This window comes from Trichechus manatus, unplaced genomic scaffold (assembly GCF_000243295.1).
Source record: "Trichechus manatus latirostris isolate Lorelei unplaced genomic scaffold, TriManLat1.0 scaffold00176, whole genome shotgun sequence".
In the NCBI taxonomy this organism is placed as follows: Eukaryota; Metazoa; Chordata; class Mammalia; order Sirenia; family Trichechidae; genus Trichechus; species Trichechus manatus.
In genome coordinates, this window is record NW_004444112.1 from 1,505,279 (window position 1) to 1,527,778 (window position 22,500).

Sequence of the window (22,500 nt, forward strand, 5' to 3'; positions counted from 1 at the left end):
TAACAGTTACTACAGATGTTGCCCTATGACAATGGTTAACAATCTCAGAAGTATTTTTTTTGATCTGACACATAGCCTTGTCCTGAAGAAAAACTGGGGGTGAGTAGTCTGCAGTGGACACTCAGCAGGTGTTGATGAGTCGGTTTGCAATGATGTCTATGCTCGTATTAAACCACATCTTTAAGATGCTGTCTTAGACTGCTCTCTTAAAAAACTAGAACATATAGTGCTTTTATGAAAATTCAAAATTGTCTTACTTATATTAAAATTACTTAAATATTTTAACCTCCGTTTTGCCGTGCTTTTGGACTGCTGTTAAGTTGGGTCCAGCTTGGTGATCATGTTTTAACACTGTAGATACCTGAAGTACAAGTAATAACAAACTTGCTAATTGGCCTTTTGTTTTTTTCGCTCCTCTTACAGGAAGACAGTGACCCACCTGTTCACGAAAGCCTCAGCATAGAAAACACACTGTGGGCCAGCACTGTTGTAGCATCAGGTAAGAGATCATTTCTACTTCAGTGTGAGTTCTCACACACAGTGACGCCTTGTGGTGTCAGCGGCCCCACACGGGGCTGCTCCAAGTGCAGTGCTGACCAGGGACTTGTTGCTGCAGCCACAGGGGGAGGCCAAGCTGCGGTCACTGCCCTTATGGCTGACTGCTGCTGCCTGTGCTCAGTGTCCCCACTGCCATCTAACAGCAGTTCTCGGCTCTAGGAGCAGCAGCAAGCAAAGCTGGGGAGCCAGTAAAGGCTCCACATGGACTCTTCCTCCTTCCTCATTTGTTCCACTAGTGGTTATTGAGCACCTTCTGTATTCCTGATACTTCTAGGGATGTCATGGTGGCAGAAAACAGAAATAAAACCAGTCCCAGGCTCTTTTCCCCACTAGATCATGGGGAAGAGCGATGTAGGGAAACTGAGTTGGCAGGGTGGAGAGGGCCTGGGGGAAAGTGAGGGCATGGGTGGGGGCTGTGAGGGTGGGGGGCCCTAGGAGGTGGTAAGGGCTGCAGGGAGGGTGAATGCAGAGAGGTGAGGTCCTAGGAGGTGAGAGGGCACAGGGGTGGGATAAGGGCAGGGGTGGCCTGGGAGGTGGTAAGGGTGGGGTGTGTTAGGGCAGGGGGCAAAGCAGTAAGGAGGGATAATGAAAGCAGAGGACAAGGCAGTGAGGAGGGGTGGTGAGGGCAGGGGTGGCCTGGGAGGTGGTGAGGGCAGGGGGGTGGTGAGGGCAGCGGTGTGTGTGAGGGTAGGGCAGGGCAGTGAGGAGGGATGGTGAGGGCAGGGGGTGCCTGAGAGGCAGGGAGTGCAGGGAGGGCAGTCAGGGGGAAGCCATGTGGATGTTCAGGTGAGGTGTGCTCAGGTCCAAGGGCCACGACTCTGAACCCCCAGGGTGTGAGAGTGTGCTTGGTCTTTTCAGTGCAGCAGGGAGGTCAGTGTGGCTGGGGTGGCCGAGGGCAGAGGTCATGAGGGGCTTCAGGCCGAGGGGAAGCTGTGGATTTTGTTTTGAGTGAAGTTGGAAGCTGTTGGAGGGTTCCTGGGGCTGAAGGAGGAAGGCTGCTTAGACATACAGCCTGGATAGCAGGTGTCTCTGGGTGGTGCTGAAGACATAATGCCTGTCACCCTACTAGAAGCTAGTGGGCACTAGTGCTCATGCCCAGGGTGGAGCTCAGCCATAGGCGGACAGAGGACAAGTAGGGCCTGGCAGTGTTGGACACTAGGACAGACACTAGGAGTGCAGCACAGCCAGGCCTGCCTCATTCCCAGCCGCCTTACTCTCAGCAACTTATTTTTTTTTTTGGTAACAAATACATAACAAAACATTTGCCATTTCAACCATTTTTATGTGTATAATTCAGCAACATTGATCACATTCACCATGTTGTGCTGCCTTCACCACTGTCCATTTCTGAATTTTTCATCATCCCGTAACAGAAACTCAGCACCCTGTCAGTGGTACCTCCCCGCCACTTTGTATGGAGAATCTATGCCAGGCCAGCTCTGTGGTCATTGCTGGACAGTGGCTTCGGGCCCACTCCTCAAGGGTTTATGGTTTGGCAGGAGACACCAGGAAAATGGTACAGAGGATTCATTTCAATTTTGTAAGGAATCACAAAAAGCACAGGGTGCTCTGAGAATAAGTGACTGGGAACCCTTCACAGTCAGAGCCCAGGGGCGGTGTCTCTGAGGAGGGACACTAGAGTAGATTTACAGAACATGCGGTGGACAGGTGGTGGACAGGAGCTGGAGAGGCAGTGCACACTCAGAAGTCAGGGAGGGTCCCGACCTTGGCTCTGAGGACAGGGACAGACAGACAGACATGAGCCTAAGGTGGTCGGGGGCGGGACGAGCAAGCTGGACGAGAAGCAAGGCTGTAGTCAGGACGCCGAGTAGGGCTGTGCCTCTAGCTCCTGGTCTCCCGGCCCAAGAGGCCTGCTTCTTTGCCTGGAGCTGGTGAAACCCTGCTCTTGTTCAAGGCGTCGTACCTCTGATGCCTTGTCCTGAAGCTGTGGGGCGGGGCCTGGTCTACTGTGCACTCTGAGCCCACTACTTGATCACATCAGGTGGGTGCACCTGGGTCCTGGGCCCCATCACTGTGCTCTCTCACAAGAGAGAGCAGCACACAGTCTTGGGAGCTGCATTATATTCGGACCAGGAGCGCAGGTCCTGGTGCCTAAGTGGTGTCCGAAGGTGCTTTGGTTGTTGGGATTGCTCTCTTTCTGTGTGACTCTGTTTCTCTCTCTCTCTCACACACACACACACAAATATTTTTTTATTTGAGTGAATTTAAGGTAGCATTTCGTTATTTTTTTGATCTAATAGTTTAGGTGAAACCAATTAGTCATTTTGTTACAAGTGGTCTAGGTTTTACGTTTTGTGTATAAATATAATTTCCTGTGACTGATCTTTAAATGATTTTGAATTTGTGAGGATTGGTTGATAATCTGCAAATTAAACATAGTATTGCATCAGTGGGAGCCCTGGTGGCATAGTGGTTAAGAGCTATAGCTGCTAACCAAAAGGTTGGCAGTTCGAATCCACCAACTGCTCCTTGGAAACCCTATTGGGCAGTTCTACTCTAGCCTATAGGGTCGCTGTGAGTCGGAATCGACTCGATGGCAGTGGGTTTTTTAATTGCATCAGTTGCTAAAAATAGCAATTGAAAATATGGTGCAATAACCCAAACCCACTGCTGCTGAATCCATTCCGACTCATAGTGACCCTGTAGGACAGAGTAAAACGGTCCCATAGGATTTCCAAGGCTGTAATCTTTACGGAAGGTTCAAATCGCTGACCTTTCGATTGGCAGCAGAGCGCTTTAACTGCTGCACTACCAGGGCTCCTGTGATGCAATAGGCCTATCGTTTAAAATATTCAGTAGTCAGTTTGACTTGCTAGTTGGCTGATTTATATTTTTTAGTCATAAAATTGAAATATTTTTGTAAAGAAGAATACCTTTCATTCCTAAATTTGTTCTTGTTAGCTCCCCCCGCCCCCCACCACCCCAATCTTGCTTTAGGGAAGACTTGCTTAAAATACAGTTAGAGTATTAGTTAGAAGTTGGTAGGATTTTGCATGAAATTTTCTGAGTAGGATATAACAAGGAAGTCACATAATAGCTATCAAATTAATTAGTATTCCAAAGTGAAATTGTGATTGAAGAGACACTGGAGTAATAGGATTGGACCATATAATGACTTTCAGACTTTAGCCATTGAGTAACCACTTTAATAAGAGGCCACTTCTCAAAGGGAGTCCCAGGCCCCCTGGCATTGCATCAGTAGAGAATGTCAGTAAATATGACTTTATTGATGCTCTTTCTGGACAGCAAGCATCTGAATATTTCTATATTAATTTGAAAGAAATTATATTCAATTTGAAGTATGTAATATAGGGTAGGCAAATATATAAAACCACTGACTAAAAAGATAAACACATATAAATCTTTTAAAATGTGTTCTCGGTGTGAATTTTGATTTAATTATGAATATTATATCACCATTATCCGTAGGGAGTTTGGAAAGGTTATCTAACCCAAACCAAACCCACTACCATCAAGTTGATTCTGACTTATAGTGACCCTGTAGAGCAGAGTAGAACTACCATAAATCTTCATGGAAGCAGCCTGCTACATCTTTCTCCTGTGGAGCTGCTGGTGGGTTCGAACCACCACCTTTTTTTTGGTTAGCAGCAGAGTGCTTTAACTACGGTGCCACCAGCACTCCTTAAAGGTCATCTGCCTATTGAGAATTTCCTTGTTATTGTGTGTGTTAGTTATTTAGTGCTGCTATAACAGAAATACTACAGGTGGGTGGCTTTACCAAACAGAAATTTATTTTCTCACAGTTTAGGAGGCTGGAAATGTAAATTCAGGGCACCGGCTCTAAGGGAAAGCTTTCTGTCTCTGTCAGCTCTTGTTTGTTGGTTCCCTCGCGATCTTCATGTGGTGTGGCATCTCTCTTCCCCCATCTCTGCTTGCTTCTCTACACCTAATCTGCTCTTTTTATATATCAAAGGTGATTGGCTTAAAACACACCCTATACTGATATGGCCTCTTAACGTAACAAAGAAAACCTATTTCCAGATGGCATTATAGCTATAGGTATAGTGGTTAGGATTTACAACACATATTTTTTCAGGGAGCACATTTCAAACCATAACATTATGGTTGTGGTTTTAATATACAAACATTCTTAAATGTATGTCTTTCTGATGTAGAAGCTTCCCAAGTTGGAACCAATGGGAGGGGAGCTTAATTTTATACTTAAAATATTGATTAAGTGAATCTATTAAATTAAGATGAATTTTTTCCATTTAAGTATTTAATTAAATGGAAGTATTTAAAACACTGTTTGTGAGATTTAGTCTTTCCTTATTTTTGGCACAAAACAAAATGAATATGTTATATTGTTGCCTTCTTGTGTCTCATTTTCAAAACTTACTGTTAACTCCTTTCCACATTTTTCTTTGCATGTATATGAGGTTTATTCAGTCTTGTAGCCTGTACTCATCAATCAATACATACCCTTTGTCAGAGAGAAGAGAGAATGTTCCAAGTATTCTCGTAATGACTGCAGTAATTTTGGTAATTAAGAAACATGACAGACACAGAAAAATATGCACTGAATCTCATCACAGTGCGTGCTCATCTTAGGGAGAATCAGATGAGAGAATATATACAAAAGCTTTAATGGATTATCCAAATGTAGCCTGAGGAACTCTGCTAAGTGCTTATTATGTATGGTATATTTAAAATGATGATACTGATTATATTTTATATGCATCTGAAAAAAAATATTTCTTGTTAGTCTTGTCATTTCTCAAATTTATTTTTGGATAGTTTAAATTACAATATCACCTATAATAGACATTGATGATAATTTGCCTTGGTTTTTAGGACAGTGATGTCTAGCTGTCTTTTCTGAGACTGGTTTGTTCTGCTAATGTTAAAAGTAAATTAATTTTACAAACTGCCTTTTTCTGTCATTATACTTATTTAACGTAAGTGGCACTTTTGTATTTTGATTAAGTTAAACTAAATTGGCAAAATAGGAAGAAAATATTGATTGATCAGGATTAGCGTTTTGCTTCAATGACATAAATGAATTCTGTAATCTAAGTCTTTCTGAAAGCTTTTTATAGTACTTTATCATTATGCATTTATCACTTTTCTGTATACTAAGTACAGTCATCTAGGAGATTGATAGATATAATAATGTATAAAAGTAGCACTGGTGCAGTTTTGGCTAGCTCATACACCAAATGTGAGCTTACCTGCCTTCAAAGAACAAGGCAAATCTAAGCCTCACAGCTTGTCCAGTAACACACAATAAAAACAAAAGAAAACATAAAAAGGAAATGCATATCACAATAAAGAAAACAAATGGAACTTCTGCAGATACCAGTGCTGAGCAGTGGTCGAGCACCTAGCATTTCCTCAGTCTCCTGGAAGGAGGATATAGGTGTGAGGTTTGTGTGGGGCCCAGTGGGCAGAGTCCCTGTACCGAGTACTGAGTCTGTATGGGGGCCAGTGGGCAGGGGCCCTGTACCAGGTGCTGAGTCTCTGTGGGGCCCAGTGGACAGGGTCCCTGTACTTGGCGCTGAGTCTGTGTGGGGCCCAGCGGGCAGGATCCCTGTACCCGGTGCTGAGTCTGTGTGGGGCCCAGCGGGCAGGATCCCTGTACCCGGTGCTGAGTCTGTGTGGGGCCCAGCGGGCAGAATCCCTGTACCCGGTGCTGAGTCTGTATGGGGTCCAGCGGGCAGGGTCCCTGTAGCCGGTGCTGAGTCTCTCTGGGGCCCAGTGGGCAGGGTCCCTGTACCCGTGCTGAGTCTGTGTGGGGTCCAGCGGGCAGGGTCCCTGAACCCGGTGTTGAGTCTGTGTGGGGCCCGGCGGGCAGGGTCCCTGTACCCGGTGTTGAGTCTGTGTGGGGCCCAGCGGTCAGGGTCCATGTACCCGGTGCTGAGTCTGTGTGGGGCCCAGTGGGCAGGGTCCCCTGTACCCAGTGCTGAGTCTGTGTGGGGTCCAGCGGGCAGGGTCCCTGTACCTAGTGCTGAGTCTTTGTGGGGTCCAGCGGGCAGGGTTCCTGTACCTTGTGCTGAGTCTGTGTGGGGTCCAGCGGGCAGGGTCGCTGTACCCTGTGCTGAGTCTGTATGGGGCCCAGCGGGCAGGGTCCCTGTACCCAGTACTGAGTCTGTATGGGTCCTTGTACCCAGTGCTGCAGGATCCTTGTACCTAGTGCTGAGTCTCTGTGGGATCCAGCTGCAGGGTCCCTGTACCCAGTGCTGAGTCTGTGTGCAGTCCAGCTGCAGGGTCCCTTAGCAAGTGGTAGCTAAGGTCAGTTAGCTCCTTGGATCCTGACTTATGGCTCACTGAATTTCACGTTAAATTAATGTGACATTAAATGATTTTAAAATAATCCCTGTACTTAATTCTGCAGTGATTGTTCATTTCAATGAATATTATGGATATATTGTTTTTCACATTAATCCTGTATCCCACTTTCATAATTTACAAAAAATAATGATGAAAATTAGAAAGTACAAATAATGCATAGCTGCAGTTCTAAAAACAGACCCCGCAGTCTTCTAATTGAGCACTCCAGAAATGAAGAGTGTAGAGCCTTTGCAATCTGTGGATCTTTTTCAGACATTTTATTGTTCTGTCTTTAAATTTAAAAGACTACAAAATCATACTATCATCCTGGCATGTAAAATTAGAAAACCAGACTTTCAGGGAACATGGATAAAAGAGATTAATAGCATGTAAATGCAGAAACAAACATTGGTTTTTATAGTACTTTATTGTTCTAATTGTACTTATGCTGAAATATAAGCATGGCCTCTTACACCTAGAAGTACTTTAATCTTTATAGTGGAAATTTGACTCTAGTTTAGAGAAACTGGCTCACCTGGTGCTGTGTTGGTTTGAAGGTGAAACGGTAAATTTGGCCAGTGAAGAATATCGCGTCTCTTAATTAATTACTTCAGTGATAGAGACACTATTGTAATAGACATCAGGGAAAGGCCGGGACCTCTTTCTCTGTTGTCAGTGAAAAGAATATTAGTGCATTTTCTAATGTTGTGTGTACATGGACATGTATTGCTTAAGAAGTCATTTGACTTTTTCAAAGGCTGTTTTAAAAGTTGAGATTAGATTTTTTTGTTTTTTTAACTAGCCAAACTGAGTTCACTGTCAGATAAGTTTATGTAAAATCGAGTAGAGTAATGATATTTTCCATCAAAACAGTTAATTAGAAAGTTTTATCTTATGCTCACTCTTTAAAGTATCTCTATAAGGACCACTTTCATGTTTTTGCAGGTACTGTAATAGGTGTTGTCATTTATACTGGAAAAGAGACTCGAAGTGTAATGAACACATCCAATCCAAAAAATAAGGTAGGCTAGATTAAGGAGCAACTGCTTTAATGAACTTGCTTTTTCCTTTCAGTAAGAAAGTACATGTAGTTCTGAATAGCTTGTTCAGTTTAGCTTAATATGTAATATAAAAGCAGACTTTTAAAAATGTTGGTAATTTAGGATGTGAGTTCTCTGTATTTATATAGCAACATTCTCTGCTGAAGAATTTCTAAAAATGTCTTGGCTAATCAGAGTTTTATATGTCTCTTAAATTTTAATTGTTAGATATATAATTTGCCCGTAATTGACAGTTAATTTTAGGTTCTCTAATTTCTCATCTTCAATCTATTTATTTTAAATATGTGTTCTTTATTTTTATGTTGATGATTCATTTTTAAAATAAAGCAATCTATATTAATGTTTTTATGGCATTTAATTTGGTAGTGTTAGATATATTGTAAAGATCATTTTATTTAAATAATTTCCATTTCAGGAGAAGCATATTGAAAACCAAATTTTAGTTTTAAAGACTGATTTACTTGATTATGTTCCTAGAATTGTTATTTATACAGTCAAAGTATTTGTGTAAGTAAAATCCTAACAGAGTATGAATGTTCAGTAATTAATTTTGGATAACAAATTTTATATGATCAAGTCAGAATATGTCCTCATATCCAGTTAATGAGACGCCCTTAGTAACCAATTTTACCTGTTTTTATTTGAAATATGTTTTGCTTCTAAGTAGAATAAAAAATTCTCATGTAAATGTATCCGTTTGTGATTAAGTAAATAGTAAACATTATGTTTTGTGGGAAGTTTTATTACAAGTTAGTAAAAGTAAAACCATTCTATTCAAAAGATATTTTTAGGAAAAAAATGTATTCCATTTTTTCTGTTAAATACCATTTAAAAATAGTTACCCCTTCACAAATTAGGAAAACGTCGGTAACCCTGTAAGTGAACGAGTCTGTCTGCAGTGCTGCAGGCTGGCAGTACATGTTGCTGGCATCCACGCTTTTAGTTGGAGGACAGTCGTGAGAGTTCCTAGTACACGTGCGTGCGGGGGAGATGCATGTGTTATTCTAGTCAAATCTAATGAAACTTTGTCTCCAGTATGTGTTAGAGCTCTGATGTCTGTGCAAGAGACATGCTACAGCCAAAGAACACATGTGCTGCCCCGTGTCAGTGTGAATTCTAGCCGTGATCATGGGGCAGCAGTTTTCCTCAGATTTATACTCAAGCCAGTAATTCTACTACAAAGTTAAAATCATTTAAACATAAATTATGAAGCTGATTGTTGACAATTAGAATCACATCTGTTTTATATGTATTTTCCAGGAAGTATGGGGACTTTTTTTCTTAAGTAAGCAAACTAAAATATTCTAGTCAATAGCTCATGTAAGTTTTTTTCTTAATCTTTTTACTTACTCTTATTTGTGCAGAGATGAGTACATAGATGTTTACATTTATGATGATATTTGAGGGGAAATTTAATTTTAGATACTAGGTTTAAAGTGTTAAAAGCCTTATGACCTCTCTCTCTTTCATCCCACCTTATTGTTCAGTATAACACCTTTCCTGCCAGGTCCCATTGACTCAGTCTCCCCATCACTGTTGGCTTTGACTCATTCGGACTCATTGGGCCTCTCACCCCACACAGTGTAGGACCCTGTCCAACTGTAGGACAGCAGGTAGATGCCAGCTTTGTGATTTCTGCAGGTGGCCCAGTTCTTTTCTTAATTTTCTCACCTGTAATCTGGGGGCAGCACCTCGTGGGGAGTGGGGAGGTTGTGCCCCATGGGATCGGGGCAGTGTCCCATGGGGAGTAGGGTCAGGGGTGCCCATGGGCGGGGTGGCGCTCCATAGGGTGTGGGGAGGGATGGGCACCACATAAGTTTGGGGGCAGGGAGAGCACACTTTGCTATCCTACCTGAACCTGGCATGGGGTAAACACTCAGTAAACGTTATCTGTTGTCTTCCTGTAAAACAAAATGGTGTCCAGAACCTGGACCTAGCGCATATCTGAGCCCTGTAGGCACCAGCTTGGCTCTGTGGCCACATGGGGCAGCTGTTTCTTCTTACTCCTCTTAGCCCGACCTTCTCCACCTCCCTTTTCTCTCTCTCTCTCTCTGTTTTTTTAATAAGCGTCTAGCTTTCCTTGACATTAGCAGAATGTATCTCACGATGGAAATGGCATCTTTGGCATTTTTCAGAACTGGATTTAAATCCTTGCTCTGTCATTTGTCAGCCTCACAGCCTGGTGTGAATGTGCTCCCGGGTGGCAGGCACTCAGCTCCTTGTTCCCTCCAACCAGAAACGATAGTGCCTGGGAGCTGGGCTTGGATAGCATCTCTGTGGTGGTCCACTTGAGCACCTTGAGTATTAGTCCTGCAGACTCAGGGAGGGGTCAACGTATAAGAGGCTGGGACTCCTGGAAGTACTCGCCATAGCGAGTTAGATGGCTCACCCACGTTAAGGAACCAGGAGGTGAGATCCTACTACATGTACGGCATGTACTACTTCATGAACAGCATGAATGACGCCCCCCACCCCCACATGACTGTGGATGAGGTTTTCCAGGGCTTTTACAGACAGTGAAAAAGGAAGAACCTCACAGGCCCTTGTAGAATGCTGGTACTTGAGGAGTTCAGCAGAGGAAAAGTAACCAGGAAAAGTTAGAGAAGAGAAAATTGTACGAGGAAAGCATTCAGGAGGTGGTTGGTCGCCAGCAGTGTGCTAGGTGAAATTGCAACAATCGTAGTATATTTTTTGGGGTGGAATGGAGATGCGAGGGAAGACATCAGTGATCTTTCCAGAGAGTTCCAGTGTGAGGGGCTGGGGGAAGGGAAAGTGATGTCTCAGGCAGGGAGCACGGAGAGAAAATCTGACAGATGATACCACAGGGAGAGGACCTATCGATTGTGTCTCTTATGGGAAAAATCAGGATCACGGAACTATTAATTCAGTATAAGAAGAGAGGGTCTTAGTTCATCAAGAAGAAAAATATTAATTCTATGGAAGAATAAGTTTCATGGGCAGCCAGTGGTAACTTAAACATAAAAGCTGAGATGACTTAACAGAGAATATGTAGTGTTGCATGAAGAAGAGCCTCCATCTGAAATATGGCACGGCTGCTTTGATTTGCAGAAAGTATTTACAGCCAATCTGTTGTTTTTATATTCTGCTTATTTCCTACCTTCATTACCGTGTGTATAGGAGGACCACGCTAATTTGCAAAACTGCTTTAGGTTCCTAGGTTTAAAAATGCTACAAAATCAATGTTGATTTAAGAAAAAAAATGTAGTCATACCAGTTGAAGTAATGCAGTTGATGAAGACCATGGTAAGGTTTAAGACAGCTCCTAAGAGGATTGAGAAGGGTTTTAGTGTAGCAGTTTAGGCTCATAAATGGTTGAGCATGTCAGGACCCAGCTATTGTTGGAACCATAAATATATAATGCAGTCAGCTACAAATATATTGAACACTAGGCCAGTGTTCAAGAGCCCAAAGCAGAAGCAAAGGAGATGGACTGTTGGTTGGCAAAGGGTGGGGGGTGAAGTTCTGCAAAGCATCAGTGGGCGTGGTGCCTGTCAGGCCCAGGACAGACAGAGGCCAGTGCTGCCCTCAGAGGAGCCTGGCAGACCATAATAGAAACAGTCACTAGTTGCCTTTTCTGGAAGAAGTGAAAGCATAGAAAGTTGTGGTCAAACAGAGCAATTCTGAGCAGTGACTTTGGGAGCAAACAATTATTGGTGTTAAGATTTCGAATACAACAATGAAACTGAGCTGTTGAAGTTTGGAGCCTATTATAGATCCTGGAGTATCCAAAGTTCTAAACTTTTGTGTAAAATTTTGGAAGCAGCCATATCTTCTTTTAAAAAATTTGTTTTGTAGCCACGACTGTAGATAATATATGAAGACAGAGATCGTTTCATGTGTTCTTTTACCCAATAATTTATTTTTAAGAAGACATTTTAACAGTCTTATATGCCTCAATTGCTTGTAGATTTCTTACAGTATAAATTCAGTTTAACAAACACTGTACATATTGATGTGCCATCTTTTGTCGTGATATAATAATGAGAATCATGCCATGCTTCTCTTTAAAGCAACTACATTTGTCTGGCAATGGAAGACTCCCCTCACCCTCACAGCTCCGCTGGCCTCAGGCAGTCTGTCCATCTTGGTGACCCTCTCCCACTGCTGATTCAAGCACCACAGCTTCGGTGCCATTGTCCTCCACCGTGGGCATTGTCTTGTGCCAGGGTGATATCTGGGATCCTTTGCATTCAAACAAAGCAGAGAAATCACAGTAGTCATTGCTGAGGCAGTGGTGGATTGTAATCACAGTAGTCATTGTTGAGGGGATGGTATGTTGGTAGTGTTTTCCCATGGGTTGAAATCACAGTAGTCGTAACTGAGGGAATGGTGGGTTGGTGGCATTTTCCCATATGTTATAATCATGGTAGTTGCTGCTGAGGTGAGGGTAGATTGGTGACGTTTTCCTGTATGTTGTAATCACAGTAGTTGTACCTGAGGAGATAGTGGGTTGGTGGTGTTTTCCCGTATGTTGTTTTCTGTGAGCCTGATAGAGCAGGTAAGGTACAGGCTCAGGACCTGATATATGCCAGGCTCTGAGGGATGAGTCTCTGGCCTCTGTGGGCTTGCCCTTTGACCTTTGATGTACCTGCACCTGTCCGACCCACCCGAGACGCTCTGAGCTCTCAGACCGCCACCAGCTCCACCCCCACCCCCAGCTCACAGCCTTTGTACCCCTTCTTCAGGAAGACTGTGCCAGTGCATGCCCCGCCCCCTTCTCAGACCGCCAAAATCAATGTTAGTGTCGTCTCCTCATATAGATCATTCCTGGGTGGGGCCCGAAGACAGATTTTCGTCCGACTCCAGACATTCTGAATTGGAGCTGTGGCTGCAGCCAGGAGACTTGTTTTTAACCCAGAGACCATTCTGCTGCCTTTCAGGTTGAGGACCACCATCCTGGGTCTCATGCCCTGTCCCCTCTGTGTCACTAAAACCTAAGATTAAAAAAAAACAGTTCCTATATAAATTAATAGAGATTAAACTGAATTCTGTGGGATGTTCATAAGTTTATTCTTTTAGACTGGTCCGTCAAATTGGTTCTTGAAATATAATTAGTAATTTTGTATAATCTGAAGATACAGCTTTATGCTTATTACAAGAGTTTATTGGTTTTTTCTTTTTTTTAAATGTAGGATGTTTTATCCAGACATGAGAAGTAAGAATAAATCCTACAGTTTTGTTAGATGGGGGAAAATTCTGAGGTAAGAAGAAATTCTGAAAGCTCATTTTCAGGATGGGGGTATTTTTCCTCATCACAGTGTTTACTGAGCACACATTTAAAGGAGTGAGTGGAGTTTACGCAAACCTTGAGAGTATTATTTTAAAACTTCGAGCAAATCAGAAGTTTTTATTACTAAGCACTTATTTTTAAAATAATGTTTGGTGAAAGTTTAAATTACAAGGACTGCCACTTGAGGAGTGGACTGCTTTTTAAAACCTAGCCTTAGACATATTGAATAAGATGACACTTGATTACATTTAAGAGGGAAAAAAATTCTTACAGGAGTTTCAGGAAAATCAATTGTGACAGGTTGCCATTTTCACGCCATTCATAATAATAAGTTGCTCAGAGCAAGAACATCAAGGATGAAATGATAATACAAATTGCCTCAAGCAGTTATTGTAATCCTTTGGGAACATTGATTTGTATTTCTAATAGAAAGATGCTTTCAGATGTCTCATTGACAGGGAGACAGGTGATATGTGCCATTATGTGAATTAGAACTGCCTCCTGTTTTCTGAATTGTTGTTAGGCATTTTCAGATAATAGGACAAAATAGAATCAGCTATGGTGTACTTTGCAAGTTGAAATATCAATGCAATTTTGGAGAATAGCTTTCTTATTTAAAAAAGGATAATTTATTAGTAATTAAAGAGTTGTCTTGATTTCTATTAAAATATTACAATATAATAACTTGTTTTTCTCTATTTTTGTGGTTGTATACAATCACAGCACCCGTTACTTTATCTAATGGTTGCCTTCTTGAGTAATAAAATATTTTTGGACTTAAATACTTGTTTAAAAATGTGATCATGTGCTTCACAAAAGAGCTACATGTTGTAGAATATAGCATTACAGTCAATCTACATAGACAAAAAGACTTTTGGAATGCTTTTTTGGATAACTGTTATTAATATTAGCAAATCATAGTGTTTCAAAGCGTCATCAGGAAAAGATTAACTGGAGAAACAAACCCACAATAAAGTAATTCAGCCGCACATCGACGAGGCACAGTATGGCTCTCGGATTATGACAGTGCATGCCGCCTTCGCCTGCATAACCGGTGTTCTAATATTACAGCTGCTCACAATTAAAAGTTGTGCCTCTTCATTGGCAGTGTGAGCATAAATAAGTATAATTTCAGGAAAGCAGTAAAGAGACAAAATGCTAAATATTGAAAAAGCGATCCTAAAGCAGTATCTGGGACGTAATGCAAATAACAGAGTATATAGCAAATATCTAAGTATATAGTATATAGCAAATGTTGGAGTGTAATAGCAAATATCTAACTGGAAAACTTGGATTAAGTCCCCTAGCCCAATCCCATTGCTGTCGAGTCGATTGCAAGCAGAACTGCCCCATAGGGTTTCCAAGGAGAGGTTGGTGGATTCGAACTGCCGACCTTTTGGTTAGCAACTGAGCTGTTAACCACCGCACCACCGGGGCTCCATTTAGTAAGAAGGGCTTAATAATCAGAAGCTCTGGTGGTACAGTGGTTAAGTACTTGACTTCTAACTGAAAGGTTGACAGTTCGAATCTACCCAGCCACTTTGCAGGAGAAAAGACCTGGTGATCTGCTCCTGTAAAGATTACAGCCTGGACAACCCCGTGGGGCAGTTCTCCTCTGTCACAGGGGGTTGCTATGAGTCAAAGATCAACTTGATGGCACACAACTAATCATTCGTTGTATATTAAGTAGGGACTGTTTGACAGTGCTTCATCAATCTTTAGCACTCCAGCTAAATTCTTTAAAATCAGAACTCTTCACAGAAGTACCATTCATTTAAAGAAAGTATTTTAATAATTTTCTTAAATTTTTTTTTTTAACTCTTTGATTCCTTACCCTGAGGCCATAAAAATTGTTAGAAATCTATGGAACTTGTGATAATGACTTAACGTGTCATGCCATTTCCATCTCAGTCCATATAAGCTTACAAACTATTCTGAAGTATTTCTGATGAAAGCCTTTTTAGATGAGTAAGAAACATCTGGTAAGATTGAGAGGAGAAAGGCAGTGTCAGATCTTCTGTGCAGAGTTACAGTGAACATGGACCATGGATAGGTGACTGTGTGTTACTCAAGACTAAGACAATAACGTTTTCCTGTTATTTTGAGATTCTCTTTGTTTCCCAAGAAAGACTTCTGCAACTGCCAGACTAGAGTGGGCCTATGTGCTGTGTGTGCCCTGATTATCACACAGACTGGCCTCACACCAGTGCTGTGGACTGGCCATTTTATGGGGTAGGAAGATTGCAGGCCAGAGGTTAGTGACCAAGGAGACCCCATGCGAAGGCCTCTGTTCAGAGTCGGGCCCCTTTGCCTCTCTCGCCCCCACTGGTACTTCACCTTGGGTGCTGCAGGCTGGATGTGGTATGCTTGTGGGGGCGCTGGTGGGATGTGAGGGCCTGTGGGGCAGGGTGAGGGGCTGTGAGGTGCTTGTGGGGGGCTGCTGGAACATGAGGGCCTGTGGGGCAGTGTGAGGGGCCCTAATGCAGGGTGGCCTTTCCTCTGGGGACCCCGCTACCCTGCTTCTGGACAGGGGCTCCCTCCAGCCAAGTTATTACAGACTCTTCTGACAGAACCAGTCGTGCACGGGGGGCTTCTGCTGCACAGTGTGCACTCCTTGTTCAGAGAGCGCCTTCCCCTGGATGGTGAACTCCATGGGCTCAGGGTCCACCTGCTGGGTCACCAGTGTTACCGCAAGCAGCTAGCACAGTGTCTGCCACATGTGTCGAAGGACTGAATTATTTTTGTTAGGAATAGTTCATGTTTTTCCCCCACCATAGTTACCTTTTTTATAAGCAATAGTTTATAAAATATTCCTCAGAAACAAATCTAGTTCCATCTTAGTCACTGTTTATACACCTGAAACTATATTCTAAATGCTAATGCTGTTTAATTTGATGTGATTAAAGTTAGAGTAGCAACTGCGCCACACTTGTTTCTTTCTTAATTGTATTAACTAAAACGTGTATGATAAATTTAACATAAAATTAAATAGCTTTCTTTTCCCCTGTGTATTTAGCATTGTCAGCTAATTACCTTTTGCCAAACTTTAAGATGTATCCCGTGAGTTTAGCTTTACCCACTAGAACACACTGTTCCCTGCCCACGGTTCCCTTTCAGGTGCAGACACCACAGCCAGCAGTCTCTGGAGGCTTCGCTTTTAAACTTCTCAGTTCCATCAACATTGAAACACTCTATTTTTTAAAGGCAGTGAAGTCAGAGCGAAATCTTTGAACTCTATTATTTGAACACAATTAGAACAAAAAACATGATGACCACACCAGACATTTCATTTTTTAACTACAGTGCACATTCAAATTGGTGGGCCACTTTATTTCTAATGGCCACTTTTCAAGAGGCAACAGGAAGAGTTCAAATGGGTGCAGACATCTTAATGGAGGTTTTTAGTGCCCTTCTTCAGTGAACAGAGACTCCCAGCCAGAGTGCCTCAGGAAATACTAGCTGAGACCTTGGCTGTGTGAGACTGCCAGCGTTACTGTGTCATGCAACATCAGGGAGAGTGCTGCATAGCCAGGTGGGGAATCGCTTGCTGCCCCCATGCTCTCCACAGGCTGCATGCACAGACACCGGGCTCAGTCTCCTCACTTGCCAAGGGCGTCGGGTGCTGTTGTTGAGAGTATTAAAACGCAATCATGTATATAAAGAATTTGGCACAATGGCCGGCGTTGCCAATGCTCAAAACACGTTAGGCGTCTCACTTGTTCTCCATAGCGCCATCCTGTGTGTTGAACATGCTGGGTGGTGTGTGCCTTCATCCTGGCAGCAGGCTGACCTCGGGGTGGAGGAGCTAGTCCAGAAGACAGGAACAACCAGCGGTGGGGCTTGGTGATGAGCACAAGGCCAGGAGCCCTCCGAAGACTAGTGTCTCACATCACAGCCCTTCATGGGGATTTGTGGAATTATTTTTCATTCTTGGATGAGGGAAGAGCACTGGCGATACTTTGCTTTGGCAACGAAAGACTAGATAGGTACTTATAAAGAAATACTGATGAAGGAATGAAGGGGTTCGTAAGTACACCCCAGGGACTTGTATTAATTGGCTCTTTTACTCCCTTGAAACTTCTAAATTTCTTAAAAAACAAACAAAAAACCCACTGCTGTAGACAGAACTGTAAGTGTCCATTTTAATTACGCATCTTATTCTTTGAAGCAAACCTAGTTCACAAAAATTCGTACTTTCAGAACAGGTAATGAAGAGGAATTGTTTACATTCAAAGTTTATAAATATATAAAAAGAAGTTTCACCCTAACACTAAGAATTTCACCCGATTCATTTTGTACAGACACACCCACATGTGCGTTCACACAGGCTTGAAAAGGCCCATCACTTCTTTATAGTTTTCTCTTTGGTTGATTTTAAGGGAGAGTGTGACCAGAGATTTCGGATGCTCTCTGGCGTTCTGCACAGCTGCTGTGCCACCATAACAAGTTGCAGTCATCATAGAGGTCCCTGCTGTCTCCCAGGAAAGCACTGGTTGCATGGGGGCCAGAGCACAGCCTAAATGTGGAGGTCGGTCTCCCCAGCCACCAGTGCCATCACACAACTTCAGGGTGACCCAAACGAGGAATAACCACCTGTGTCAGGCCTCTCTGGATCTGTTAGTAACCATGACCCTGACTTAGTGTGAGCAGCTGTTGGATCTGGGGCTGGTTGGGGAGTTGAAACAAATGGTGTCTTTAAAGCAATGAGAATCAAACGGAATCCACCATGGACATGTTTGCTTTTGTCTGTTTTCCTGTCATTTGTGCATAATAAGCCCTTAGTAATTATTGGTTTATTTTAGGTGTGACTTAGAGAGAGTAGTTTTTTGTTTGTTTGTTTGTTTTTAATGTTCCACATTAAGAGACTGCAAAATAAATGAACAGATTTGAGAGACAAGTCCTAGGAGTCAAACTCACGGCCGTTGGTACAGGTGTAAAGTACAAGAAGTATTCCTCTTCATCCTGGTAACATTGATAGCTGACACCAACTGTGTTCCATGGGCTCATGCCGTTGCTGTATGCATGATGGACAGGCTCCCACCTCGCGAAATAAAGACAAAAATTAGAAGTAGGAAAAAAGAGATAAATGTGATGTTACTATACATAAGGTTCGTTTACCTGTGAAAGTGAGCAATTTAGAGAAGGATTTATTTTGTTTTGGTGGAGTATGTAGTCATTCAAGTTTTCTTAAGTTAAAGTCAATAATTTGTTTTTTTTATTACAATTACAAAAATTGTTTCATAGCCTTAAGATACAGACATGGTCTGAAACACATAATGTAGAGAATGGAATTTTCATAATGGATCAACTTAATATGTTTCTAATTCCAAACAATGTAAAGAAAAATGATGGCTTCCAAGGTTTAATTTCAGTCTGAAATGATGAACTTGCTCCATACTTTAGAGAAACGCAGATGGTGCTGCGGCAGTGTCACTTCGGGGAGGTGGCTGGAGCTCCTGCCTGTCTGTAGTCCATCAGTCGCGATGGAGAGCACTCCAGGGTCAGTTTCCTCACCCTCTTCAACCACTTATCCTTTTTGGCACTATAATCCCTAAACCTTGCCTTTCTAGATACAGAGGTTGTAGCAGCTTTAAGGGTGCTAAAATGAAAATAAATAAATGGAACTTAGCCATTTTAAATAATCCATATTGCTTGTGTTACTTGCATAATTCTATTTCATACGCATTTTAACTTGCTAGTGGTTAAGAGCTCGGCTGTTAACCAAAAGATCGGCAGTTTGAATCCACCAGCTGCTCCTTGGAAACCCTACGGGGCAGTTCTCCTCTGTCCTATAGGGTCTCTGTGAGTCGGAATCAACTCAGTGGTAGCGGGTTAGGTTTTGTTTGGTTTAGGATTTAACTGTATATCTTATATATGTATACTGAATTTAGTATATTAAAGGAAAAGAAGAGAATGTGGGAGCTGAATCTATTTTATAAAATGAGATTTACATGCTCAGAAAGGATGCTTATTTTGATGTTTTAAGAGTGAATAAAGGGTAATTTAGTTATTTCCCTCTAAAAGGGAATATAAATAAGAAGTATAAAAATGTGTTAATCTATTATTTTGTAAATGTTATAATCTGAGGTTTTCTAAACAAAACGACAATTTCTTGGCCATCGTTTTGTTACCCTTTGAAGGGTAAAACCTTTATTTGCTGGTAATACAGCCAGTGTTTGTTGTTTGATCTGAGTTTATCTGTTAGTGCTCTTGGTTATGTACAGGTGGGGCAATTTGCTGCTATCATTAAATTAATGTAAAGTTGTTTCTCTTCTGTTTAAAATATTTCTATATCACTTTGCCTTAGAAGAACTTTTCGGGACAAGCTGTGTTTTAAGATAATAAATTGAATATGAACTGTTGATGTATCTGTGACTATCCCCTCTTGAGACCCCCCCCCCCCGTGCAGTGACGGTGTGTCTGTGACTGTTGCCCCTGGAGACCTCCCTGTACAGTGACATTGTGTCTGTGACTGTCCCCCTGGAGGCCTCTTGGTGCAGTGATGGTATGTCTGTGACTGTCCCCCCTGGAGGCCTCTTGGTACAGTGATGGTGTATCTGTGACTGTCCCCCCTGGAAGCCTCCCAGTGCAGTGACAGTTTATCTGTGACTGTCCCCCCCGGAGGCCTCCTGGTGCAGTAATGGTGTATCTGTGACCATTGCCCCTGGAGACGTCTCGCTGCAGTGATGGTATATCTGTGACCGTCCCCCCTGGAGATCTCCTGGTGCAGTGACGGTGTGTCTGTGACTGTCCCCCCTGGAGATCTCCCAGTGCAGTGACAATGTATCTGTGACTGTCCCCCCCGGAGGCCTCCTTGTGCAGTGATTGTGTATCTGTGACCATCGCCCCTGGAGACCTCTCAGTGCAGTGACGGCATATCTGTGACCGTCCCCCCTGGAGATCTCCTGGTGCAGTGACATTGTATCTGTGACTGTCCCCCCCTGGAGGCCTCCTGGTGCAGTGATGGTATATCTGTGACTGTCCTCCCTGGAGACCTCCCAGTGCAGTGATGGTGTATCTGTGGCTGTCTTCTTGAGACTTCCTTGGAAGAAAGGCCTGGCAGTCTACTTCCAAAAGGCACGGCCGTGAAAACCTGATGAGCACGGTTCTACTCGAATATACATAGGGTCTCTCTGAGTCCACTTTGCAGTAACTGGTTTTATAATTGAATAGATTTCAGAAGAGAGAGAAAGATCTGCAATGTTAAAGTAGATTATTATAAAGCAGCATTTTAGCTTAGATTTAAAAAGAGGAGAGGAAAATAAAAAATTGGATTAAAGGAGAAATATTTTTATTTGTATCATGTCAGTAACAAGAAGAATAGCAGCTAGCACTTTTAAGTTTGCAAGTGATCAGTGACTGTGCGATTCTCGGAGGGCCTGGGGCAGGTGGCCTGTTGGACCCCCCCAAGCAGAGTGCTTGACTGGAGCCCTGAGGCTGGATCATTAGCACAGGTCAGTGTCCCAGACCCAAGGTGTCAAGATTGGAAGGCGGTTTGCCTCTGAGGAGCTTTAGGAAGTCAGGCCCGTAGGTGTTGTGAAGCATCTGAGCACGGGACCTTCTGTGTGTTGGGCAGAGGGGCTGGAGGGTTTCCTCAGGGAGGTTCGCTTTAGGCCATCTGCAGGGGTTGTCTTCAGTCTCTTGCTCCCACCACTCCACAGTTAGTGCTGGTTCTCTGGTTCTTACCACTCCATGATTAGTACTGGTTCTCTGGTTTCCATCGCTCCACAGTTATTTGTAGTTCTCTGGTTTCAACCACTCCACAGTTAGTACTGGTTGTCTGGTTCCCACCACATCCCAATTAGTATTAGTTTTCTGGTTCCCACCTGTCTTTGTTATCTAGTGCTGCTATAATGGAAATATCACAAGTGCAAGGCTTTAGCAAACAGAAATTTATTCTCTCACAGTGTAGGAGGCTAGAAGTCCAAATTCAGGGCATCAGCTCCAGGGGAAGCCTTTCTCTCTCTATTGGCTCTGGGGGAAGGTCCTTGTCATCAATCTTCCCTGGTCAAGGAGCTGCTCAGCACAGGGACCCCAGATCCAAAGGACGCGCTGTTTTCCTGGCTCTTGTTTCTCAGTGGTATGAGGTCCCCATGTGTCTCTGCTCGATTCTCTCTTTTATATCTCAGAAGAGATAGATTTAAGACACAATCTAATCTTGTAGTTTGAGTCTTGCCTCATTAACATAATTGCCGCTGATCCCACCTCTTTAACATCTTAGAAGTAGGATTTACATCACATAGGAAAAGTACATCAGGTGACAGAATGGTGGACAGTCACACAATACTGGGAATCATGGCCTAGCCAAGTTGACAGATATTTTGGGGGGTTACAGTCCAATCCATGACACGACCATTTCACAGTTCTCGTTTTCCAGTTTCCACCACTCCGCAGTTAGTTCTCGTTTTCCAGTTTCCACCACTCCGCAGTTAGTGCTGGTTCTCTGGTTTCCCCCACTGTACAGTTAGTACTAGTGGTCTGCTTTCCACCACTGCACAGCTATTGCTGGTTCTCTGATTCCGATCACACCACAGTTAGCACTGGTTCTCTGGTTTCCCCCACTCTACAGTTAGTACTAGTGGTCTGCTTTCCACCACTGCACAGCTATTGCTGGTTCTCTGATTCCGATCACACCACAGTTAGCACTGGTTCTCTGGTTTCCCCCACTCTACAGTTAATACTGGTTTCCACCATGCCACGGTTAGTACTGGTTCTCTGGTTTCCACCACTTCACAGTTAGTACAGTTTCTCTGGTCCCACCACTCTGCAGTACTAGTACTGCATCTTAAAACTGAATCAAAGGTCATGAATTTAAATACAAGCCAATGAAATTACTGCATGTCATGCAGATGGTCTGTATGTGCACGTATGTACTGAATGTGTGCGCACACAGATCATCCTCATAAAACTCAGCCAGAGACTAAAAAGTGAACTCAGAGGAGTATAACAGGTGTTTAGCTTCCCTGAAGTCTATTGTAACAGTGACAGGAAGATAAAGAAGATGGTATGTGCTTCTGTGTATTATAGGTACTTAAAATAGTCTTTTAAGAAATAATTCATTTAAATTCTAGTCATTATGGTGCCGTTTCCTACCATTATGTCATACTTATTTTGAAAGGAAATTGAAGAAAAATTAACTTACCTGCAGCGTGTCATTGTTTAAGAGAAATCTGATGACCAGTGCTTATTTCAAGCATCTCACTTCAGTTTATCATTTAAAAATTTTCCTTGTAGGTTATATAATGATCCTTTAGCAGGAATATGTTTCTATCCTTGCTGTTGTCTTGAGAGTAGTGTTTTATGAGGACATTTGTTTAC

At 42.8% G+C, this 22,500-nt stretch overlaps 1 protein-coding gene across 7 annotated transcripts in view; it reads left to right on the forward strand.

Annotated features, from left to right (window-relative positions):
• Positions 1-22,500, forward strand: part of ATP9B (ATPase phospholipid transporting 9B (putative)) — a 259,916-nt gene that overhangs the window by 135,825 nt on the left and 101,591 nt on the right. For all 7 annotated transcript variants that reach the window (XM_023741212.1, XM_004386907.3, XM_012558598.2 and 4 more), the window contains 2 exons: positions 424-499; positions 7,816-7,892. In XM_023741212.1, coding sequence (XP_023596980.1) covers positions 424-499; positions 7,816-7,892 — 153 coding nt within the window. The remainder of the gene's footprint in view (positions 1-423; positions 500-7,815; positions 7,893-22,500) is intronic.